The 27,591-nt window shown below is 32.7% G+C and overlaps 1 protein-coding gene across 1 annotated transcript in view; it reads right to left on the reverse strand.

Annotated features, from left to right (window-relative positions):
* Positions 1-27,591, reverse strand: part of LOC126739391 (low-density lipoprotein receptor-related protein 2) — a 392,746-nt gene that overhangs the window by 72,185 nt on the left and 292,970 nt on the right. Inside the window, exons 38-44 of the mRNA XM_050445052.1 lie at positions 22,671-23,066; positions 17,653-17,878; positions 9,959-10,393; positions 1,930-2,219; positions 1,556-1,874; positions 1,349-1,498; positions 1,088-1,291 (exon numbers count right to left, since the gene is read on the reverse strand). Coding sequence (XP_050301009.1) covers positions 1,088-1,291; positions 1,349-1,498; positions 1,556-1,874; positions 1,930-2,219; positions 9,959-10,393; positions 17,653-17,878; positions 22,671-23,066 — 2,020 coding nt within the window. The remainder of the gene's footprint in view (positions 1-1,087; positions 1,292-1,348; positions 1,499-1,555; positions 1,875-1,929; positions 2,220-9,958; positions 10,394-17,652; positions 17,879-22,670; positions 23,067-27,591) is intronic.

Here is a 27,591-nt window from a genome sequence, read left to right on the forward strand (position 1 = left end):
CTGCCAAAACTTCACAACAACAAGTGTGTCAATAGTCATTACTGTCAATCGGCTACTAGGGTTAGAAACCAGATGTCAAGGAACGTTTATTTACTAAAACTTAACTTGAAGAATTGAAGGGAAATATAGCAAGCAAAACTGGGGAGGCCAATTTCAAATCAATTAGGATACCTTGCCCAATATGATTCCGCTATAGAAGAAAGTATTTGTAAGTTTTCCTACACTAACGGATCACCATCTAAAAGGTCTTATTTACTCCACTCATAGCGCAATCTGTGGCACAACAGCACCCTCCAGAAGTCCCTCCATACCCCAGACATATACCGGCCTCATAGAAAGTCTCGACAAATAAATCAAAGGTCAGAAAGTTCCCAACACCAGGTACATGAATAAGGACTAAGGAAACATAATGCAACTAACTCCACAGAGGTGTGCTGACAGGATAGGGTAAGTAAATACATTCCTAAAAATAATCAAACCCCAAAAGCCTTAAAAAAATAAATTGCATTGCTATCAAACCCCAAATTCCATTTATAAAACTGTAAATCACACAACCCTTCCAAGCCGATACCAAAACCCATAAACTTTTGCCCGAATTTATATGAAATCCCATGTTACATGCTTAGGGGCAAAATCTGCATGTAACAGTGTAAGCAAATAGTTAGCGAAAATGTCTAGAAATAATGAATATATATTTTTTTTATGAATATATATTTTTTTTATGTATATATATTTTTTTTAGTGGAATTTCCTTAGGTTTTTTAAAAGCAAACTTGCAATATATTAAATTATGATCAGAACCAGTAAAATCAATTACTTCAGTTTCAAAGGTAGAGAAATTAACAAAAAGTAAATCGATCAATCTAGCACTATTATTACTTATTCGAGTTGGTTCATTAATTTTTTGCTCTAAGTTAAACAAATCAAACGTAGAAATTAAGTTAAAGGTAATATTCTGGCATTGATCAAGGATATTTATATTAAAGTCACCCATAATCAAAATGTCTAGCTCAGTAAATATTGTGATTAATTTTTTTGTTGAAATAAATAAAAAAATCACTATCATTTTTTTTAACTTATCACTCACCTGCATTTCATTTCTAACTCGGGACACTCCTTATCGCAATTTTCCTCATCAGAATTATCGCCGCAATCATCTTCCCCGTCGCAGATCGTGGCAGAGGGAGTACAGTTGTTGTTCTTGCACTGGAACGTACCGTTTCTGCATTGTCTCGGAGGACAAGTGCTTGGCTCGTCGGAGCCGTCTTTACAGTCCTTTTCACCATCACATCTAACATAAAAAAAATAGTAAAGTATATGGACTTTATATTAAATAATTAAAACTTACTTCCAGAACCACGGAATACATTTTTCGTCACTTCCTCCGCATTGCCATTGCCCTTCAGTACAATTGGCTATACAGGTCTTATGATCCGGACCTAGATAGAACTGGTTGGGACATGCACAAGTATAACCAGTCTCTCCTTCTTCCCCATATCTGAAAAAACTGACTTATAATATTCCGAAAACTAAGATGCCTATTAAATAAACATACCCGTCAATATTCAAATAACTAGAAGCAGGCGGGGGCGCAATCAAACAAAGATGCGAACAACCTCCGTTATTCTGTTTGCAAGAGCTATTATAAGGGAGTTGTCTTAGGGGATGCATGATGTGGATGTCATAAGGCTTATGAGTGGTATTTCTTAAGATCTTAAAGTCTTTTCCCGTGAATTTATTAGCCCTAGAAATAGCCTTAAGGTTCCAGTCTGTCCAGTAAACGTAATCATCGAATAAGGTGATGGCAAACACGTGAGGCACAGAGTTTCCTGATAACACTACGTGCCTGTGACGGCCTTCCAAGTCGGTAAACGCTGTAAAATTATTAAACTTAGGCTTTTAACTTTTAACTCATTGATAAAACCATACCAATATAATCTAAATGTGCATCAGCAAAGTATAGCCGATCGGTAAAGAAGTCAATGGTCAAAGCATTGGGCCAAGCAATATCGTCGTTCCAAGTAAGGATTCTTGTAAAATTGGATCCGTCCATACCCAGTTTGCCGATATAAGCTTGCAGATGCCAAGAAGTGAAATATAAGTATCCCGTACCAGGGTGAACCACCAAAGCTCTTGGGTCCGCAATAGCTGTTTTAAGGGTTTTTCTGTTTGTACCATTCAGTTCGGCGACATCTAGGTTCTTGGAGTGTCGATCCAACCTAAAAAAATGTGATATTACAATACTTCAGTGATTGAGCATTTTGTAAGTGACATCCACATTCGCAAAATCCACATTTTTTTGAACTTGTGTTTTAATTTTTAAAGCTCTAACTGCCTTAGTTTCAGAGGTATGAGCATTTTGTACTCCAGAATTTCTTATTTCAAAGATATTTTTTCTTCAAGGTTTATTGCTTAATTTTAAAATGTTTCGAAAAAAGCGGTAAAACGGATGCTACATGGTTTTATGAAAAAAACTTAGCAGAGTACCAAGAGCAGCATTTGGCCCTCGAAATTTGTATAAAAGATTTGCTTCTAATTTGGACGGCTAATTTCCAGGTTTAAAAAAAAAATACTTGAAACAAAATAGAAAATTACTTCAACGATATGAAACATAAGAAATGGCTTCAAATGACTGCACCAAAAGAGAAAATTAATCCAAAATTAGAAACGACTACAAATACTTGGAAGGCAAAAATTATTTAATGCCAAAAATATAAGAGAAATTAGTCAAAAATTTGTGAATGTAAAAAAATGACTTCAAATGTCATGAAGATATTTAAAATAGCTTCAAATGCTTGAAATAAAAATATCGAAAATTAAAATACTAAGACGATGAAAATAATAAAATGAAATGCCTGATACAAAGTGGAAAATTACGTTAAAGATCTGCAAAGTATAAGAAATGGCTTAAAATAAATGGAAAATTATTGATAAAAAATAGGATACTTAAAGATGTAAAAAGTACCTTCAATACCTGGAATAACATTTACTTTAAAAGTCTGGAAAGCATACAGGGTGATTGATGGTTGATGGTACCTTAGACGTTTACGGAGAACGGAAAATAATTTTTTTTTGAAAATTTGGCAACTTGGGTTTTAGCTGATGATTTAACGATTAAAAATATTTTTAGCGATGCAGCGTTGCCGCTTATACCAAAAAGTAGTAGCAACTTTGTTATTTTAAATGGAATACCCTGTATATTTTTTTATTTTCCGATCCGCTATCACTTTATGATTGGTTTTGTATAAGGTATTCCTATACCTATCTTTAGTGGTTTTCGAGAAATTAATTATTTTCTTTATTTTTTGACCAAAACATAGCTCCAAATAAATTTGTATTACTACGGCACTGGAACGCGCAGAACCTTGAAATTATAAACGTAATTTATGGAAGTATTGTACATTATTTTTCACTATGAAAATTTGTTCTACCTTATACAGGGTTGCTCAAAATTAGTGATTTTACCGCTAGATACAAAAATGGTAAAAAGTGCATTTTTTTAAATGGAACACCCCGTATATTAAAGCATATTCTAAAAGGAAATTAAAATCCCTGTCTAAAGAGGTATTATGTTCCTATATCGAAGTAGTTCGGTTTCGGAAATAAAAGCAATTTTCTGTAAAAATCGGAATATTTTGACATATTTGCTTTAGTTGGCAAATGAAAGGTCATGATGAAACAATGCTATGCTATTGATGTTTGACAGTGACATTTAGTTGATTAATAGTAAATACGCTTGGGTGTTTTTTTAAAATAGTGACCTAAAAATTCATTAAAATAGAAAGAAATAGTTATTCAAATGAAGTTTTGATGAATCTATTTATTATTCATGGACAATGTGACAAAATTGTAGCAAGAACATGCAGTTCAATGAAATGTACCCGAATTTACAAAAAATTGATAAAAGAAAATTTGTGCGAATACAAAATAACTTTATACAATTTGGTTCACAACTTAAAAATGATACAAGTTTGCCCAAGCCTGTAACGTCTGATGAAGACAACATCGTGAATGTTTTAGCCTACTTTCACGCATATCCACAAGCTTCCATCCGGAGTGCAGCAGATGATTTAGGCCTAACTTATTATTCTGTGCAAAAAATTCTGAACGACAATAATATGCATCCCTTTAAATATTCAAAAGTTCATCAGCTGAAACCGGATGATTACCAACGTCGCATTCAATATTGTGAGATACTTCTGACACGCACTCAAGAGGATCCAAACTTTCTAAAAAAAATAATATGGACAGACGAAGCAAAGTTTTCTAGAGAAGGTATTTTTAATAGAAGAAATCAACATTTCTGGGCTAATCAAAGTCCACACGCGGTTAAGGAAATGGGGTTTCAAGAAAAATTTAGTTTTAATGTTTTTTGTTTACTAAAAGACAATCAAATAGCTTTTTTTATTTACCACGGGTCATTAAACTCCCATAAATACATTCAGATTTTGTACTCAGTAGTAGAAGATTTTCTGGAAAATTTAACGCTTGAAGATTATCGCACTTGCTGGTTCTAATTGGATGGGGCACCTGCTCATTGCACTGAAGAGGTGACACGTGAGTTATTTGAGAAATTCGATGACCGCTGGTTTAGGCGTTTGGGACCATGGGACTGGCCTGCGAAATCACCTGAGCTTACACCACTTGATTTTTACTTTTGGGGTAATTTGAAGCAAATGGTATACAAGACACCGGTAAACAGTAAACAGGAACTACGTCAACGAGTTATCAATTGCATTGGTCAACTAGATCCTTCTGAAATACAAGCAGCGACAACACATGCTGTACAACGCAGGATTTTGAATTGCTTAGAAGTCAATGGCAATCATTTTGAAAATTTATTGTAAATTACTTATAATCTTGTATCATTTTTAAGTTGTGAACCAAATTGTATAAAGTTATTTTGTATTCGCACAAATTTTCTTTTATCCATTTTTTGTAAATTCGGGTACATTTCTTTGAACTTTCTGCATGTTCTTGCTACAATTTTGTCACATTGTCCATGAATAATAAATAGATTCCTCAAAACTTCATTTGAATAACTATTTCTTTCCATTTTAATGAATTTTTAGGTCACTATTTAAAAAAAAACACCCAAGCGTATTTACTACTAATCAACTAAATGTCACTGTCAAACATCAATAGCATAGCATGGTTTCATCATGACCTTTCATGGCCAACTAAAGCAAATATGTCAAAATATTCCGATTTTTACAGAAAATTGCTTTTATTTCCGAAACCGAACTACTTCGATATAGGAACATAATACCTCTTTAGACAGGGATTTTAATTTCCTTTTAGAATATGTTATAATATACAGGGTGTTCCATTTAAAAAAAATGCACTTTTTACCATTTTTGTATCTAGCGGTAAAATCACTAATTTTGAGCAACCCTGTATAACGTAGAACAAATTTTCATAGTGAAAAATAATGTACAATACTTCCATAAATTACGTTTATAATTTCAAGATTCTGCGCGTTCCAGTGCCGTAGTAATACAAATTTATTTGGAGCTATGTTTTGGTCAAAAAATAAAGAAAATTATTAATTTCTCGAAAACCACTAAAGATAGGTATAGGAATACCTTATACAGAACCAATCATAAAGTGATAGCGGATCGGATAATAAAAAAATATACAGGGTATTCCATTTAAAATAACAAAGTTGCTACTACTTTTTGGTATAAGCGGCAACGCTGCATCGCTAAAAATATGTTTAATCGTTAGATCATCAGCTAAAACCCATGTTATCAAATTTAAAATAAAAAAAAAATTTTTCCGTTCTCCGTAAACGTCTAAGGTACCATCAACCATCAATCACCCTGTATAAGAAATCACTTTAAGTACCAGGAAGAAATTTAAAATGACTACAAATGTCTGAAATCAGATAGAAAATTACATAAAAGATCAACATATAAAAAATGGTTCAAATGTCTACACTAAAAGGAAAAATTAAGTGAAAAATTTAAATATTATTTCAAATAGTAGAAAGTAATAAGGTACTTTAAAAAAGAAGTGACTTCAAATGACTTTAAATATCAAGACGAAATTTAAAATCGCTTCAAAAGCCACGAAGAAATTTAGAATGACTTTCCTAATTAATTTCTAAAATAAAACAGAAAACTGATCCAAAATTCAAATATTACTTAAAATTTCAAGATAAACAAATTATTTAAATTGCCTGAAACTATAAGAAGATATTTAAAATACCTGACTGCCTTAAATTAAAATAATGATCATTAGTTTAAAATAAAAAAAATACTTCAAATATCAGGAAGAAACTTAAAATAGCTTCAAATTCCAGGAAGAAATTTTGAATGGTTCATGTTACTGAAATAAATTAGAAAACTAGTCCAAAAAAAGTTAGAGTATCGGATATTAATTTAAAATGACTTCAAATTCCTGGAATAAAATGGAAAAGGACTTTAAAAATGGTTTCAAATACCTAGACTTATAAAGAAAATTAGTTCAAAATTCAAAAACGACTTCAGGTACTTAGAAAATGTGATAAAATACTTTAAATGTCTGGAGTTAATTAAAAAACTTTAAAAGCCAGGAGACTATATAAGAAATAACTTCAAATATCAAGACGAAAATTAATATAACTTCAAATGGCGCAAAGAAATTTAGAACGGATTCAAATTCTTGAAAAAAAAAACATGCAACTAGTTCAAAATTCAAAAATTCCTTTAAATACCTTGAAGGACAAAGAAATTACTTGAAATATCTGGAATTACTTGAAAATAATCTAAAATGTTAAGAAGATATTTAACATAACTACTTCAAATGCCTGAATTAAAGATGCAAAATTCAACAATGATTTGAAGTACTTAAAAGAATAAAAAGATACTTAAATAAATAAATAAATACTTTAAAATTTAAAAAAAAATTAAGTTTTTAAAATTCAAATCGTTAAAGTGTTTATACGTTATATTAATGGTAATTTCACTAAAATAGGAATTTTAACAATCCTAAACACAAAAAATGTTCCGGTTGCCATCTGGTTGCTTCTTCTCCATATTTTTCTAAATCTTGCTCCAAGCAAGTTTGGAGCAAGATTTAGAAAAATATTTTTGTCTTCAAGGTCATGTTTTTTGTTCTTTATATACGTATATACATGACTGATATGTCGATACTGATACCAAGTTTTTTTTTCGGTTTTTTCAAGTTATCGTTATAAATATTTTAAAATAAGTAATATATTATATACATACTTAAATACTCTCGCCGGCACAAAATTCCGCCACCCTGAAATATTGGCCAAGTTTGTTGTGATTTTTTAAAATCATTTTGTAAAGTAGCATTTTTCGATTAGGCTATATTATACAGGAGTAAAACAAACTTGTTTTTTCTCGTAATTTCAAAACACCCTGTAGGAAAATTAAGATGGATAATTCTGTTTACATACTGTTCCTTGTAATCTTTGATGTATCCTAAACATTTCGATTTTTGATTCATTCCATTATCTCATTTCTACTGCGAGCAAATTTTTTATTAAAACGCTGATTTGAAGCGTATTTTTATTAGGAGAAACAAACACTAGGTATATCATAAAGTTAATTAAAAAAAAAACAATTTTAATAGCGTGTATTTCCTCCTCTCGCAGCAATAACAGCTTGCAGTCTTCGGGGCATCGAATGAATAAGGTTCCTTATTCTTTCTTGAGGAATAGCCTCATATTCTTCGATCAGCGCTAGTCGTAAGTCTTGCAAGGTTTGTGGTTGTACAGGACGACGACGAACGGCCCTTTTAAGTTGATCCCAAAGATGTTCTATTGGGTTGAGATCCGGGCTACATGCGGGCCATTCCAATCTTGGGAGTCCTACTTCATCCAGATTATTGCTCACTACATGTGCAACGTGAGGTCTAGCATTATCATGCATTAATGTAAATTGGTTCCCAATGAATGAAGCAAATGGGACAACAACTTCCTGAAGGATTTCCTCAATGTAACGGTGGGCGGTTAGAGCTCCATTTTCAATAAATACAAGATTGGTGCGTGCTTCGGTAGAAATACCGGCCCAAATCATGACTGAACCGCCACGATATGAGATTTGTTCTGAAATGGTGCAGTCAGCATATCTTTCATTTCTACGTCTGTATACCCGCTCACGACCATCCGGCGTCCTTAAACAAACCCTGGATTCATCTGTGAATAGTACGTTTGTTTGTTCGCACTCAAAATGCGGTCTTGCAAACCACAGTCGGTGTTGTTGATGCCGAGGAAGTAATTGTGGACATCTTGCTGGCCTTCGTGAATAAAGTCCAGCTTCTGCTAATCTTGTACGTATCGTTCTTTTACTTACACTTACTCCATGAAGTATTCGCAAGTCATTTTTTAGACACACAGCAGTAGATCTTCGATCTCTTAAAGAACTAATGGTGACAAAGTGATCATCAGCTGCAGTGGTCATGCTCCTTCTGCCAGAGCCTTGTCGTCTAGTAAAAATTCCCGTCTGTAAATACCTATTCCAGGCATCTCGAACTGTAGACCGCGGAAATCTCAGAGTACGGGCGACATAACTTTTGCTACGGCCATCCTCTATTAACGTAACAATTCTACCCACGTCTGCTGGAGTTAATACCATATTGACATACAACAAATTATATATAATAGTGACACTGTCAAACTTTATGTCACATTAATTGCGTCCTTAGCCAACTTCGATCATTTTTAACCGAAAACTTGACATTAATTATCTAAAAATAAGCTTCAAATCAGCGTTTTAATAAAAAATTTGCAGCTCGCAGCAGAAATGAGATAATGGAATGAATCAAAAATCGAAATGTTTAGAATACATCAAAGATTACAAGGAACAGTATGTAAACAGAATTATCCACCTTAATTTTCCTACAGGGTCATTTGAAATTACAAGAAAAAACAACAGTTTGTTTTACTCCTGTATAATATAGCCTAATCGAAAAATGCTACTTTACAAAATGATTTTAAAAAATCACAACAAATGTATCTAAAAACTGATGGCAAAATCGTGAGAATCTGATAAAAAATAAAAAATTTATAAAACATCAAACTTGGCCAATATTTCAGGGTTGCGGAATTTTGTGCCGGCGAGTATATATTACTTATCTTAAAATATTTAAAATAATAACTTAAAAAAAGGAAAAAAAAACCTTTGTTTTGTTTACATTACCTAAACACCTTAAAATTAAAGCCCAGAACTAAAATATTATTCATTATTGTTAAGTACAATGGTACTTACGCACCAACAGGTACATATTCCTCAACAACAAAAAAAACAAATACAATCATATGAAACCACTATGTTTTATTTATCACAATTAAACGAAGAGCTTTGATATTTCTGTTGTCAGTATATCTAAATGTTCCCGTTTAATTTTTAATTTTTTAATTTTAACCATAACTCTTCTTAGTTTTAATATACTTATTTAATTTGTTTTTAATTGTTGATGATTTTTTTTACCACTGTATAACATACCGTTGTGACTTGTCTATTATATATATATGTTTTTACTATGTTTCTTTTTAAATTTTGTAGTGCTCTGAAGGACTAATATAGGCCGAAACGTTGGCAATTAAAGAAAAAATTTGAAAAGCTTGGATTTTTTTTTGACCATTTATCCAATTAAACCCTTAAAAATTAAAAGCCTTTTAATTTTTGAAAAAAATCTATATATTCTTAAATACCAATTTAATAAATTCAGTTTTCGCTATTGATAGCGGTTAGCTCCAGAGTCGAAACCGGAGAAAGCGAACGACATTTAAAAAGACCCAATTTTTCACTTCCTGTATCACAGTCAATGTCTATTTAGCGGGAAAAAAGAACTAATAAACATTATTACAAATATGAAATTAATACGGTGACTTATTATTATATACTAAATAAAAAAATAAAATAAGGAGTGAATAGCGAATAATAGCCATTTATAAAAAGGACAATATCTCAACAAATTCAATACAAAAATTCCCTTAACATACCAGTAAAGTTTTCTTCCAATCCAGTCAATAGAAATGCCTTCCAAACCATGAGAATCGTGCCTAATAACCGCCTCTCTATCGTTAGAACCAATGGTAGATCTAAAAATGGTCTTAGCTGTAACATCCCCGAAGTACATCTTATTTTCTTGATAATCAAAGTCCAACGCCACCACGTTCATTAGGTCCTGGTGCACCAGATTGTAAATTTTCGCATCCACAGAGATGTTCCTGATATAATATTTATTGGTGAACACCAGCCAAGGTTCAATTTTATCTTTTCTCTTGCACGTATGCTCATCCGCTTCCCTTTCGTAAAATTGTTCGTTGCATTTACAGTAGAAACTGCCAGGGGTGTTTGAGCAGTATTGCGAACATACTCCCGGGGTTTCGATGCATTCGTCTACGTCTGCGCATGCTTTGCCATCTTCTAGGAGTCTATAAATAATAAATAAATGTACGTTTATTTACGAAAAAAATATATAGATTTAAAGAAAACAATTCAGTCACAAAAGCTATACTTAGTTTTAGTGTCAATATCGAGGGTGGATAGTTTTTGATTGAATTATTGAATCATAAGTGAGCAGTTCGAAGTTAATGCAAATTTACACGCTTCTTTTAATTTTAGGAAAGCAAATCTCCCCTTATTATATCATAAAATAATTAATACTGACTGGTCGTGTATATACAGTTACCCCCAAAAGTATTTGGACAAAATTAATTTTTAACAATAATCTCACTTTACAATATAATAAATAACATATGCTACCTGATAATAATCTTGAATATTTCATAAAGACTACTGAACAATCCTATATTACTATTTATTGAATAAAAACAAAAAACTAATAACATTAATTTTTAGAACGAATTTTATATCTTAAAATTATTTGGACAAATAGAAAATTAAATATATATACAATACAATCAATACCACACAATTATAAATTAATACTTAGTAGGAAAACCCTTTGATTCTATGGCACATCTAAGTCTTTTAGGCATAGACTGAACAAGTTTACTATAATATAGTGACAGCTACAGAGATTTTATTCCATTCATTTAAAACTTGTTTAATCAGATCTTGCCTATTTTTTATATTATGTACTTGAACCTTAGATTTTAATGCCTGCCATAAATTTTCAATAGGATTAATGTCCAGTGATCGAGGAGGAAAATCCAAAACTTTAGGTACATTATAGACTAGCCACAATCTAACTATTTCCGATTTATGTTTTGGGTCGTTGTATTGAAGAAAAGCATAATTATTTTCTAAACCTTTAAAGTTCAAAGCACTTTGGCGTAAATTGGTTTATAAAATATCCAAATACTTGTGTTTGTCCATAATTCCATCAGTTGGGCAGATATTTTCTACTTCACTAGCTGGAAAACATCCCAAAACATCACGGAACCGCCTCCATATTTCACGGTGGGACAAATATTTTGAGATTGCAAGGAGGTACCAGATTTACGCCACACTATTTTTCTGCCATCTGATAAAAAAAGGTTTATTTTCGTTTCATCCGAAAAAACCACGCGATTCCAAAACTTAGGGGGCTCATTTATGCATTTTTTTGCGAAAGCTACACGTTTCTTGCCATGAAAATTGTTTTTTCTCATAACTCTCCTGTCTCAGATCCAACTTCTTTTCCTAAACTTCTCTGAAGTTCTGAAACAATTTTCGGGGCACTAATAAAGGGGTCTTTTTTATCTCTCTCATTATAAATTGTTCATCACGAAGAGTCAGTTTCCTTGGACGACCAGATCGATGTTTATTTCACACTAAATTTTTTCACAATATATTCAATGGTACAGTACAGTTTCGGCTATTTTCCGATAAGTTTGGCTCTTTTTAAACAAATTCGTTAAAAAGTAAGTTTCTTTCGATTTCATTTTTGTGTATGCGCATGTTATTGCTTATTTTTCTATACTACTCGACATGTTGCATTAAATGTAAACAAAGATGCATACTGATTTTTTCTTACATTTCACCTTTTTATTAAAAGAATTTATACACTGTCCAAATACTTTTGAGAGATTGCATATTTTATTAATTTTGTATTTTGCAATACTGTTTGACTATGTACATCTTTTTTAAACTAAATATATCGTAATAATATTCGATAGTCATTAAGAAATATTCATAAGTATTATTAGGTTGCAGATTTTATTTATTATAATTATAATGTAAGAATATTATTGAAAATACTTGTCCAAATACTTTTGGGGGTAACTGTATGAACTTTCAGATGTTGATCAGGCTTGCGAACATTTTTTTAATATTTTGCACTATATATTTGTAGAAACTGTTCCGAATAAAATAAGGAAAAGAAGATATCCAAATTGTAACGATAGGGAAGTTATTGAATTACTAAAAAAGAAAGAAAAACCTTATGAGGATTATCGCAAGCGCAGGACTAACTATTACTACAATGTTTTTAAGGATTTAAGGAAAAAACTAAAATGCTAATAGACATAACATACAAAAAATATGTTCAATCTACCGAAGAAAATATAAGTAGGGATAGTTCCGAATTTTGGTCTTTTCATTAAAAAAAATGATTGTCTAGAATACCGGGTGTTTTGACAAACGGCTCTATAGAATGTCCGTCATCCCAGGATATCGTTCATACTTTCTTAAGTTTCGTTGAAAGTGTTTTTACAGACTCAAACCCTGTTATTCTAGGCAACTCAAACCCAAAACAAAAACTGAAAAATAAAGAAACATCTGGCATACCCAGTTTTGTGGTAAAGGATTGAATATGAGCTTTTTCTACACCTCTTTTCTTTTTTTCAATTTAATTCAATAACCGCTTATTCATCATAAAAACAAAATAACTTAAAATTACTGTGCTAAATACGGCAGAAAATGAGGGAATCAATTATAAAATAAGCAAAGGTGTTTACAAAGACTGCAATGAGAGAGCAAACAAGACGCGGACCTACAACAAAGTTAACGCTTGACTGGAAAAAAGTCGGCGTCTATTCGAATCTCTATATGATATGGCTTAAAATCTAATAATTAAATATGCTATTATCTAACTTATAATTAAGTTATATTAATTATAACACTTTTATAACAATTTGAATTTAAAATCTTATTGAAGAAAATCACAACAAAAAAAAAGAACAAAAGAGACCTGAAAAATACACCTAACAAAAAAAGTCTACTTGTACATTCAAATATCATAAAAAACCTATAAACGATAGACAAAAAGTAAAATTAGTTACAACGTTTATGGTATTTACATCAGCCAAAAATCGTAAAAGACAACCCTAAGCAGGTATGTTTAATTTATTAATTTCTAACCAAATTGAAATTAGGTTCCCAAAATTACCCTGGTTATTCTTAATTCTTAGGTCACGTGGGAGACTATTATGAGTTTTTCTACCGACATAGTCATAACATCTCTGGCCTATTCTTCTGTATGTTTGGAGAATTCTAATTTGGTTGTTTTGATTTGCTCTGGTATTTGTTATACTATTAGGTAGTTTTAAGAACACTTTTTTCTTTATAAGTTGTAAGAGTGAGGCCTTGTAGAACATGTCTCTTATGCTGAGGAGATTTTTTTTTCAGATAACGTATTAGTAGGAAAGCTAACATCAAGATGATACATTAGTTTGATTATTCTTTATTAGTTTTCATTATCATATTAGTGCAAAGTACACGGATCTTAGAGTATGTATGTCTGCGATCTTCGACAATATATTAAAAAAAGTAAAAGAGTGGAAGTAGCTTTTTAGTTAGGGTTTGTATATCGATATACCAACGTAAGTGTCTGTCTAAAATGATCCCCAGGCAGGTAACTTGTTTAGAACTTTTTATGGACCAACTTGAGTTGTGTCTAAAAGAAAAGTTTACATTAATTACTGTAGTTTCAGGTAAGTTGGTTATTCATTAAAAAAAAGCACAGTATCATCTGCGAATAAAACAATCTCATCCGAGTATTCCTGCTGTAAATAGAGAGTTCAGATAAAGAATAAATAGTATAGGGCCAAGAGCTGTTGCAATTGAATTAATGCGCAATCCTTGTTTTCTTTGATAAAAGTAACTCTCCAGGAGAAGCAGTGCAGGTACCCGAATACCCATATCTTCCAGCCTCGACAAAAGCAGGCGGTTATCCACCATATCAAAGACTTTTGCAAGGTCAATAAATACTGCTGCACACGCCCTACCCGAATCAAGACTTTTATAAACTTTGTGGGTTAGATGGACAATTGCGTCATTCGCAGATTTATATCTTTGACAACCAAATTGTTTCTTAGAGAGTATTTTTTCTGAGTCTATAAAATGCTTTTTCGAATACTTTCGGTAAATTTGATATCAAGCTAATTATCCTATAGTTTTCTGCCAGCAATGGATCTCCTTTTTTATACATGGGTTTAACTATAGCCGTTTTAAAATGTTCTGGATAGTTTCCTTTAGAAAACATTAAATTTATTAAGTAAGTTAGAGGTTTAGTAATGTAATTGGATATGTTTTTTAGTGTTACATTGGTTATTTTGTCGAATCCGGGAGAGGAGGTAGTTTTTAATGAGCTAATATTATTATAAATCTCTGATTCACAAACAGAACGACTTGTTCTTTTTATACTTTATAAAGTTGATGGTGTATTTTGCCATATAGTTCTTTTTAATAAGATTTGCCATTTTTTCGCCCAAATTTGTGTAATGTGTATTAAATAAATTACATATCTCTTTTGTATCTGTAATTATTTTATTTGCATCGTCTTTTAATTTAGCTTTCATTGAGCAGTCGTTTTGGTTTGCATTATTTGATGTAAAAGAGTTTAGAGTTTTCCATAGCTTCTTATTATTATTTTTAATCGCCTGTTTTCTGTAATAATTTTCTTTTGCTTTTTTTATCAGTGCAATACCTTTATTTATATAGATTTTATACCTATTGTAGTTTTCATTTGTGTTGTTGTTCTTATAAATCCTATATAAACCGTCCCTTATACCCATCGAAGTTAATAAGGCTTTGGTTATCCATTGTTTTTTATTGTTAAATGTAATAATTTTCTATATATTTAACATCGCCATTACTTCTGGTAGCTTTCCGAACCGTTGGAAAACTGCCCGTGTTGCACCAATATTTAAGAAGGGGGATAGAAACTGCTTACCTTAGAACATTGAAAGGCTAGAATTAGTATTGCCATGGACCTATGGGCAGTTTGTTTGCTTGCAACATCTCTGATACGATGATGCCAAATGCTTATGTTGAAATAATAAGAAAAACACACTTTATAATATTATAAAAATTTGTCACTTATTTTGAGAGGCGCAAAATAATACTATTCCTCTTAAATAAAATATGAAAAGATACTCTATAAAGAAGTCAACATTCAAAGTTAAATTAATGTAGATAAGGTCCCTATATTAGAGAAAAAGGCAACAACATCGCAACACCGCTCGATCGTATTGTTGATTCCACCTACACAAGTAATCTTTACCAGTGACGCCGTCAAAAAATATTTACATGATAAATATTGATTATTAATAGATTATGCTTTAAATTTTAAACAATATTACCGTTTATGAGTTCTTTATGCTTTACTTTACTTTACTTTTACTTATCTAATAAAAAGCATTTTTATGGAAATTAAATATTGTATAATTATTATAGAAGTTTTTATTATTCTACGTTTATGAAGACGGGTGTCCCTTGATATGGTGATGTTATGACAATATCGGTATTTACTTGTGAAAAGATCGGTCTAAATCGTCTTTTTCCCATGGTGCAGCACAAATGGCACAAGTTTTTACTCTCATAACAGTTCACAAAAACACTGAAATGACTCAAAAATGTCAAACACAAGCCGTTTGTCAAGATGACATCAGCTTTTGCCTGCGGTGTTGCCATTTCAAATTTTTTAGAAGCGGTTTTAGGAAAAAAACGTTAATAATTTTTTTTGCTTTGAAGTTGTTATTTTTGCGTTTAGAATAACATATATCTATTTCTGCTTTTTATTTTGAATCCAAAATCTAACATCAATAAGTTAAATTAACATTATTATATGTGTTGATATAAAGCTAAAAATTTTCTCTTTTGAAAATGCGTGTAAACTTGACAACAGAGAATCGATGAATATGTTTGTAAACAAAACACCCCCATTGCCCCTGTGCACATGTTGAACTCAAACAAAGTTGTTGTTTACTAATTCTAGCCTTTCAATGTTCTAAGCTGCTTACACAATTTTATTATAGGCCTATTTCAATTCTGTGTAATTTTTCGAAACTTTTTGAAATTTGTATTTATGGTCAAATTTACACACAAGTAAAATCGCTTATATCTTCGGACCAAGTAGATGTCATCTATACGAATTTTTAGAAGGCATTTGATCGGAACGATTTGTATATACTTTTATATGAATTAGAACAGTTAGGCTTCTCTAAAGGTGTACTTAAGCTTATGGAATCGTATCTTTTAGAGAGACGCCAATTTGTTGAAATCGAATGTTTTAGATCATCAGAATATCTTGTAAGTCAGGAAGGAGTTCCACAAGGTTCATATTTGAGCCCCTTGCTCTTTTTACTGTTCATAAACGACCTTGCAGAATGTTTAAAAAACCGCAAGCTATTTTTTGCTGATGATCTTAAGTTATACCGGCAAATATGTTCAGAACTAGACTGCCTTCAATTACGAAACGAACATTCTTAGTATATGGTGAAATAATAATAGGCTCAACTTAAATATTTCAAAATGCTTTGTCCTTTCGCATTCTAGGAAAAAATATAATTAATAGATAATTAATATGAGATGAATTTACAGAAATTTACTACAGTAAAAGATTTGGGCGTTAACTTTGATCACTAGGTTTTATTTTAAGAAACAGCAAAGCATTTCAAAACCAAAAAACACTACAGATTTTATTTAATTCGTTTGTTAGATCTAAGCTAAGAATATGCTGTCTTCAGTTGGCATAATATCTATCAAGTTTACACTAATGCTTTAGAGTCTATATAGAGGAGATTTCATTTCTTAAATACTTAGCATTCAAACACGATGGTATATATGCAGAACTGGGAACGCCCTAAGTTGTTTTATTGGAAAGATTTGAGTTGTTTGGAGGACCGCAGAAGAGCATTTTTGTTTAGGTTGTTGAACAACAAAATAGACTGTGTAAGTCTGTTAAGTGAAGTAACATTTTGTGTACCAAGATGAAACTCAAGATGCCCATTAACATTCTACTGCGAGCATTCAAATAGCTAAAAGCCCTAGAAATTTTACTTGCTAGATGTCCAATATATTATTTATGTTAAACATTTATTGTATTTGGAAATAAAATAGATTAATTTTCGGATTCGCTGGAATCCATTAAGAAAAAAATATTATTGTAAACAAGTTTCAATTGTTTTATTAATTGTTATTAATTGTGCGTATAACTCTTTCTTGGTTTATCTACTTTTTCTTAGCCTAAAATGTTTTGATTTCCTATTTAGACTTATTATTATTATATCTATTTATTTGTAATCTATTGCTTAATTTTCTTGTAGTTTTTCTTATAAATCTAACTACATTTTTGTATTTCCTGTAAGTGGGTGACTGTTGGCAATAAATTGCTATTTATTTATTTAGATGTGATAGATAATTTTGCCATAATATCGAAAGAGTGACTGAAAGAATGTTTCAATAAGGTCAAAAGCAGAAGAATAAGTTTAAAATGACCAACACTATTATCCAATATTTTACTTACTTGTATCCAGTATTACACTCGCAATTGTACCCAGTAAGGGTGTCGATACACTTGTGTCCACATTGGTGCACTTCCACTTTGGCGCATTCATCGACGTTGCAATGAGGTGGTTCATCTGAGTCGTCGCTACAGTCTGACACTTTGTTGCAGACGAGATGTCCGTCGATGCACTGGCCATTATTGCAACGGAACTGTGACGAATTCGGGCAGGTGGCGTTTTCTTTTTCTGTAAAAGTTCGTGATGTTTGGCAAAACGAATTCTCGACAATTTTTTATGAGTTTAACGATTAATTTATAAATATTAAGACAATGTTACCAACAGTAAAGTATTAAAAGGAGGATAATGATTCACCAGCTCGAGCAGAGGTAGAAACGTTACATTATTTTTAAAGAACAATAGAAAGGAGAGAGGAGGCCTTCGTAATGTGATGCTACCACAGGATGATGAGTATATTTTATGTATATGTACATAATCTGTCATGATGGCGGACACACAGGTCGCGTCTAACGTTCGCTCTTCAAAAACATTAAGTTCTAACGCAATAAATTGTTTTTATTGTTCAAAAAGTGTATCAAACAGTGCAATTGAGTGCCAAAATTGTAAAGAAACGTACCATCCTTCGTGCTTTAAACGAGCACAAGAAAAAGAGTTCAACTTGCCGGCATGAAGAATCTATAACCCGAACAGCCAAAGCAATGGAAAGTGCCACTGGATCATCGGATCGAGAAGCACTTCACTACAGAATTATCCAAGAATTAAAGGATAAAAATAGGCTACTGGCTAAAAAACTGTGAGCTTCTAAAAGAAAAAATAGGATTCCTAGGAAAGAATCTCAAGAAATCAGATTATGAATCTGCTAATGTTCCCGCCAAAACAAACACCACGTTGTCAAAGTCAACCTTCAACAAAACAATGGAACTACTGCAATAGGTTAAATGAACGAAACATCTGTCACTCGTGAATATTATCCACAGCCACCAGGACAGAAGAGTGGCGACATAACCTCACAATAATCGAACTTCAACAAATATAAACAAACGCATACGAAAAATTCGCCGCACTTCAACAGGCAGTGGATCTCGCGACTTCGTTAAGTATGCAAACTAACGGTGAATGGAAAACACCACAGATGCTACAGGAGGCAAAATATCACCCCAAAATCAAAAACCCTAGGGACCTTAGACAACTCCAATGACTTCATGCGTGTCCAAAAAAAAGTAGGGATCTACTTATACAGAGTCCAGCGGATTGTTAGCTCTGCTCAAATCGAACAAATGATTAAGAAATAGCTTGGATATAAATCTTTGAATATTCAAGTAACAGAGCTACCTACCGAAGAAACAAAAAGTACATGTTTTCTCGTAACAGCAACGGCGTTGGCATCAAAAGGTACGATTTCCGCATCCAGTCAAAATACAACCAGCAGATTAAATATACAACAAACCCGACAAACACCAGAAATAACTAACTAACTTATACTAACTACCAGAACAAAACAAGAGTTGTCAGCAGAAACTGATGGAAGAACAGAATATTTCAACATGATGTTTCTGAATATTAAAAGCTTATCTGGCTTGAGCTTACGAACTGAAGCTTCAGATCGAGGCTAAGAATTTAGATGCTATCCTGCTGTGTGAACACTGGCTAACTGAATCTGCAATCGAAAGTTGTACACTACCCAATTACAACCTGAGCAGCTTCTTCTGCCGAACCCAATCAGAAGAAGGTGGGACCCTAATCTACACAAAAAGTAATTTTATCTCTAAAAGAATTGATAATATAGATGATTTCTCTATTGAAAAACATTGTGAAGCCACAGCTATTAAGGTTTCAAATTTACAAATCATTACCGCCTGTATTTATAGGTCACCATGTGGCTAATTAAATATATTCTTTGCAACTCTTGAAAAAATTTTAAACTTTTTCAGTCAAAAAAGAAAAAATCCATTTATTTATGAGGATTTTAACATAGATTTGCTTCTAGCAGATCATGCCTCACTGGAATTCACGCAATTATTAACCTTCTATGGTCTTAAATGCGTAGTCAATGAACCACCAAGAATTTCAAATATATCAAAAAGTAGTTGTCTAGATAACTGTATCACTAATGCTGTAACAGACTCACATTGAACCTTATGGGATACATACATGTCTGACCATGTGGCTATCACAAACACTTACACACACAAAAAGAAAGATATCCTAAACAATCACACATCCATAAAAGTCTTTAGACCTGCGTGCGCTGATAATGTAAGCTCTTTGTATTGCCACTCTTAAAAACACCTTTGATTGCTCACCACTCCTCAATGAACCTGACCTAGACTCCACCTTCCATGTATTTCTGCACAATTTTCTGTGGATATTCGAATCGAGCTTTCCTCAAAAAATAAAAACACCACTGTGGCAACAAGAAAAACAAATGGTTCAACAATGAGCTAAAAGCTCAGGCAAGAGAGACACTCGAAATTTACTTACCACCTTTGACAAACAAAATCCAACCGTCAACCTTACACAAGTGATAAAACAACAGAAACATTTGTACAGGGCAAAAGTAAATGAATCAAAAATGAAATTTCATACTAATAACATAAAAAACAATACTAACAAACCAAAAATAATATGGGACATAATCAATGATACCAAAAACGAAAAACAGCAACACACAATCGACACTCTCCCCAGAGGAATTCAATAAGTTTTTCGTCAATATACCGAACAATATACAGCCAATCTTCAGAAGTCTGGAGCCGATCCCACACACACCACATCCAAAATTATACACAATAACCATACACTATTTCTTGCACCTGAATCACCTGTAGAGATTATGATCATCCTGAGAAGCTTAAATAACAGCACAGCAAAAGATATATTCGGTCTCGGCAACAAAGTCTCCCAAGTAGGCTAAAAACTAGTAGGGTATCCCCAATCTTCAAAAAAGGTGACAAAAATGACCCAAGTAATCATAGGCCCATCTCCTTAGTCCCGGTCCTATCTAAACCTATTGATATCAGCCTAAAAAATCGTCTAACTTCCTAGAAAGAAGTAGTCTCCTATCGATGCTTCACGTTTCGTTTCCGAAAAAAAAGGTCCACAGCAGACGCCTTGCGGGCGCAGGTGGGCTATATGGTCGAGCGGTTTAAGAGAGGACAATCTGTGCTGGCGGTTTTCTGTGACCTCTCAAAGGCCTTCAACTGTGTGTCGCATCAGGTTCTACTAAACAAACTTGTATACTATGGCATCAGAGGTAACTCACTACAAATTTTCAAGTCGTACCTTTCAGACTGTTTCCAGCTGATGGACCTTAATGGTAATAGGTCAGAGGCTCTGCCTGTGAGTGCGGGCGTATCAGAAGGACCGATAGTAAGACCTCTCTCATTCATCTTGTACGTAAATGAAGAACCGCCACAATTTCCAGACCTGATATCATTTCAATATGCAGACGAAACAACTCTTCTTGATCAACACCACAATACTACTCATCTACAATCAGCAGCTGCCACCACAATTAAGAAACTATACACCTGGTTTGCCGACAGCAATATATCTCTTTGAAAAAACCAAAATAGGCATATTCTCTCTGAGAGAAAAAGATGAAGGTAAATCCTTTAAATTATTGGGAGAACTCCTAGACAACAAATAATCCTGGAAACACCACATCATCCAATTAATAAAAAGCTCCTCTTCCATCCTATTCCTCCTTTGGAGAATCTCACATATCACCCCAATCTGCCGCACCGCATATATGGGTCTTTTCAAGTCCAAACTATCACATGGCTTAATACTCTGGGGACATTCAACAGACTAGCAAAAACTGTTCATTATGCAAAAAAAGCCATTAGAATTATCAGCAAACTAAACCCCTTAGAGAGATGCAGAATCCCTTTTCGAGAACGAATATTAACCTTGCTAGGCCTGTATATATATATATATATCAATGAGCTACATAATCAATAGCATTAAACTCTATAATTCTTTATCTGCAGACCTGAAATCTCTGCCCTATTTTATATTTAAAAAAAAAATAAAAAATCTGCTTTTAGAATTATGTGCTATACGTTAGCTGAATTTTACGAGAGCAATAGTTAAGTATATTGTTGTAATAGGTACCTATATTATGTACACTGTATTGTTACGATGCTTAACAGTTTTTTTCTTGTATTTAAGCAAATAAGGAATTTATTATTATTATTCCTTGGAAAAGCCATCGAGGTCCTAAACCGTATGGAGAAACAAACAGAAATATTGAATACTGTCACACAAAGAAAACCAAGTTACTTTGGACGCAATAAGGAGCGAAAATACAGAGCGCTACAACTCACAATTGCAAGAAAAATTGACGGAAAAAGACCATAGGTTAAAGACAGTAGAATTCATGGGAGAAAAACTTAAAAGACAGTGGACGAATATGACTTTAATTGAATCGTTCTTAGCTGCAGTTGATAAATTTAGATGTGATCGCCAACGATATCCTCGCTAACTTGGGTTACTGGATAATTAGGGTTATTCCGGTTTTCCTAAAAATCAATGTGCAATATGTGCACACAGAAATTAACAAATTCTATTAACTCATTATACACCTATTTTGATATCTTGTGAATTATTGTAAGCTTGTTTGAAATATTTTTTTTATTCTATTGCAAAATCAGTTTGGTGACAATTTCCAGAAGTGGTCCTGAGAAGGGCCTCCTTCTGGTTCGTGCGCCTTAATGCCTCTTAATAATATTTTATGGGACTATGATAAGTCATTTGCCGACAAACCAGTTCCTCTTAAAGCATTGGAAGCCAATATTTACATCACTATTGATGCCATAAGGCCAAATTTATTGCAAAAAGTACCATGTAACTCTTAATCTCTAAATTATCTATCGTATTATAATAATAAACAAGTCATTTCAATAATATTTCTAATAAAGTTGGCAAGCTCTGAAAAAAACATAAATTAAAGCATTCAAAATCAACCCTTTGAATTCTAAAACCCTTCAAGAAAAGAATATAAAATAAATTCACTTACTGCAATTAACTTCGTCCGAATGGTCGCCACAATCATCCTCCCCGTCGCACCGGTACTGATTCCTAATACATTTAAAGTTCTGGCAAGTGAACTCATTGGTACCGCAAGACTTGTACTGAGAGTTGCAATCTTTGCCTTCATCCGTGCCATCACCACAGTCATTGTCGTGGTCACACAACCAACCCTTATTAATACACCGTCCATTGCCACAAGTAAATTGTTCGTCGCTACACGGCTGCGGTGTGGCGCAATGATGTAAAGTGGCATTTTCGTCGGCTCCGTCGATACAATCCGGGTCGCCGTCGCACAACCACTTCTTCGGTATACACTGCGCCCTGCCCCAGGCTTTATTCGCTTCGCATGTGAATTCGTTTTCATCGTCGCATTTTCTATCATCTATAAGAAAATAAATTGAATTAATAAGATTTTATTCCTTTTTACATTATATTAAAAATTTTTAAGAGAATTGATAAAATACTTTTTAATTATCACCTTAATAACGCACCTTTCGATCAAATTTTGTACTTAAATTCTATAGATGAAAAGATCCAATGTTTGAGCCATATAATTTTGTCTATATTTGATGCTGTAGCTCCTTTAAAATCGGTTCTTATAAAAAAGCAAAAACCTACATAGATGACAGATAATATCGAAAGATTTATACAATTAAAAGAGAAAGCACGTTTAAGTTTTAAGTCTTATGGTTATCAGGCACATTGGGACTACTACAAACAGTTGAGAAATTTTACTAATAACGTAATATCGCAGAATAAACGATCTCACAGAAGCGAAGGCTTGCATCGGCTCCTTTGATATCCGTGAACCAGTTTTTTATAAGCCAAACTGACAGATGCACCCGGCGCAAATACACTGAGATATCTCGTAAGGTTATAGTAAACGCATACACCGAACGAAGTGCTTTTATTTTTAAAATCAAAATATAATACTGGAGCAAACTACAAAATTTAGTTACATTTCAAATAGGATTTTTTTTTGTTAAGGCTTATACTGGTCCTTGTAGATTAGTATACTTTTAATTTGTTTTGGAATTGAATTTTTCTGTTAGTTGTTTTATGATAATGGTAAATAATATTTACCTTTAGTAAGGCACTAGCTGAGAAAAAGTATGCTATTTGTGTGATGTTAATATGTTAACAATATACATATACATATGTACATAGATAGGTACTTTTAAATTAAATTTTAGCTGGAAGGTTTAAACGCAGGTATGTTTTGTATTGTCAAACATATACGTTCACCAAATAATTTTTTTGTAATGTTCTGGTAAGTTCTAAATCTATATTGTTATAGCGAATAAGCTCTTTTTTAAAATTGTCCTGAATTACCTGTATTTTATTTTAGTATCTGATGATGGATGTTTACACAGCCGAAATATATAATACATTTACCTAAGTGACCTACATGCATTTTTCTTGGAGATAAAGACTTTCCCTATTTGTAATCTTTAAATGGATGTTTATTCTTTATTATGAGAGAAATAAAATTGGTTAAGCAATAAAATTTCCGGGCATTATTATAATGCCCGCTTATAATGCCCTAGGTGTGATAGCAGGTATTATTGCTACCATAACATATTCCGTTTCTAAGGTATTATAAATCAATAATAGATAGGTAAAACATAAATAAACTTTTTCCAGCGACGCTTTTGGCAAAACAACCCCTATACGCACAAAAAGTTGGCATTTTAGTGTTTTTTTTTTAAGTTTTTAGCACAACACAAATAAAAGAAAAAACAAAATCACAGAGCAAAGAGTTAAACTCCAAAACAAGGTAATGTGTAATACCTACTTAACAAAAATAAAATAAAAAACGGCAAATTACAAAATATCGCAAATATACACACTAACGCTCGTACTAATACACTAATTATGACCCAATACCCCACGTGGGCGACGACAGTTGTACCCGTTAGAATGGGGGTAAATGGGAGAAGCCTGAACGAAAAACCGGTCCGGTAAAAAGGGCTAGCCTTCGCTTCTGTGAGATCGTTTATTCTGTGGTAATATCATAAGAAAAAAAATTTTACTTAGAATTTTGTGCAAGGTCAAATAAGAATTTGATTTGGAAACGTCTCAACCGCCTTGATATGATGAATAACGTGAACGGTATGACGAAATAACACGTTTAGAAGTGCTCCGGGTTTATCTTGAATTTTTGGCAGTTTTTTAAAAGTGAATATTCGGATAGAAGGCAAAACCACCAAGTGATTACCTACCTTTTTAGTGGCATTATTTTGATTTGTCCAAATTTAAAATTGAACAAGTTTTTTAAAGTAATTCATGACTTTACAACGGAGCGTTGTCGCCTATACAGGATATAGTCCTACCAGGTCGATAAAGCAAAATATATGATAACATACATAATGACTGGCACTAAAACAAGAAGCGGCTCTAATACCGTCGCACAGTACGTCGAGTATATTATGATACGGGACAAAATATACATATATTTTTTAACCGATCTGATAAAAGATTTAAATAGGTTTTTTGAAAGGACATATATTGATTTATACACTAGCAAATTCTAAACTACTAATTCAGGCTTTAATCAAAAGTCATATGTTACAGTATCCTACTCTTACTTTTTAAAAAGTTAATAAAGGTAGTAGCCTTTGAAAAGAAAATAAAAATGAGAAAACAATAGTCATCTTAATCTGAAGAACTTTCATCTTGCAACTCTAACTCAAGATTTTCAAAATTAATAAAAGTATTACATTTATTGTAGTAACAGTGACGTCAGTAAGTCATTGTGGCAGTTGGCTCTTGACGATTTTTTTCTATAATTTAGTGGATATGTGTAATAAACACTCAAATGTCCGAATTCACAAATAAAGGGAAGATAAGCCAAATCGAAAATGTTCATGTTTAACAGATCTTTTATAAAATTTTGGGAAATTCATTTCTTTGGGTAAAGATATCACTTTGCAAAAATTGCTGCTTTTTCTTTAAAAATATATCTTTTTCCTTTGACATGCTTCCCAATATCTATTCATTGTTAGGCAAAAAAATTTGGCAGCATTTTTACAGGTCTCAAGAAAATCTGTAGAGGGTTCTACCTTGCCAAAAGGTACTTTTTCAGAGGTACTCCGGACACTAAAATATTTAAAAAAAAATCTTAGCTCAGATCTACGCAAAAAGTGACGAGCATAACTTCAAAAAGCGTAAATCAATGTATCTTTTGCTGTTAAATTTAAAAACACGGTTTTTGACGTTTTTGAGAAAATGCCTTTTAAATTTGATATCTTAAAAAAACATAAACAAAAAGATAGGTTTTTTAAGAATTTTAAATATAATCAGTTGCTTAAGTAATTAGTTTAAAGTTATGGTATATATAACGTACATACAACTCCGAATTTCGATAAATATTTGTAACTCTGGTGGTGATGGGCATGCAATTGTTTCGCATTTTTTTTATCATAATGGGATGCATTCTTGATAAAAATACAGTTTATTTTTGTTTATATGTATATTATGTGGTTTATTTTTGTCCACGTATCGACGCACTACGTCGGTGAAGATTCTACCGAAAAACTAATACAAAAGGTTTGTTTAACCTTTGTTAACCAGTTAAGGGCAGAATTCGACGCTCGATTTAAACTCACTGATGATAAGTTGAATACCTTGTCTAGTACGTTGGCGGGAATAAAATGTTGCGTGAATGATTTTTCTACAAAAATTGAGGCCCTAGAAATACAGCTAGACCCTGCTGAACAAGCTTATAAAAGAAATACTCTTCGCTTTGTGTCGGATTGAAAGAACATGAGAATGAAGATACAGTTGAAGTGATCTCTAGCTTCATAGAGTAAACGCTTAAAGTTCCTTGCGCATCTCAGGACCTTGACTGCGTTCATCGTATTGGCCAAGGTTCGAGTGACGGCCAGGGAAGGCCCATTTTAGTGACATAAATCCAGAATTGGAAAGTCCTTAATGGAGGCTAAGAAAAAATTAGGAAAAAAATTATGTATGAATAGAAGGTGGAATTATATTCAGATATACTCAGGGATACTACTGAAAGGAAGAAAATTAAACCTGCCTGCTAGCGAGTTTAGAGCCACGGTACGATCATATACCCATACATATATCAATAGACCGGTACAATAGTCTTTTCTTTTTTTTGTTTTCATTGTTATCAGAAATTCACTCGGATTCGTTAAAAAATAACTTTTTTAAAATGTATGCATGTATAGACCATTCCTTGGGTACACTCTTTCTTGTATGATATTTTATTGTAACTATGGTTATTGGGATATTGTATTTCTAGGGAATAAGGTTTACTTTGGGAAGTTTATTTATATTGCTTAGGTAGATTATTATACTACTTTTTACTAGATTAACTTGATTGAGTTTTTTCGTATGTAATTTACTTTTCAAGTATGGAATTAACTTTTACATCCGGAGTACAAAAGCTTGTTGTTCGTAAATTATGAATGTTGGTAATACACAGATTTATTTTGGCCACTTTAATGTTCGTTCTTTGAATAAGAAATTTGATCTTTCCTCGGAGATGATCGTGGAACATTCTTTTGATATTTTGGGCCTCTCAGAAACATGGCTAAAGCCTGAAGTGGCTGATCCTAGTTTTTAGATTGATGGCTATAACTTTGTAAGAAGAGATAGAGATACAAAAGGGGGCGGTGTGGAATTCTTTTTTAAAAATTATATTAAGTTCTCGGTATTGGAGTTCGATAATTCATATTATAATTCCCAACTCGAACATATCTGGATATCTATAAAATGCGGGGGAAAGAAACTGTGCCTTGGTTTCTTGTATAGGTCACCTGGCTCTAATATGACCCGATGTGTGGAGGTGTTAGAGGATATTTTGGTGGAGATTCTTCCTCAATTTGATATAGTTTGTTTTGGAGGAGATCTAAATTCTAATTTACTGGATACTTCGGTCT

The sequence above is a fragment of the Anthonomus grandis genome, chromosome 8 (genome assembly GCF_022605725.1).
Source record: "Anthonomus grandis grandis chromosome 8, icAntGran1.3, whole genome shotgun sequence".
Lineage (NCBI taxonomy): Eukaryota > Metazoa > Arthropoda > Insecta > Coleoptera > Curculionidae > Anthonomus > Anthonomus grandis.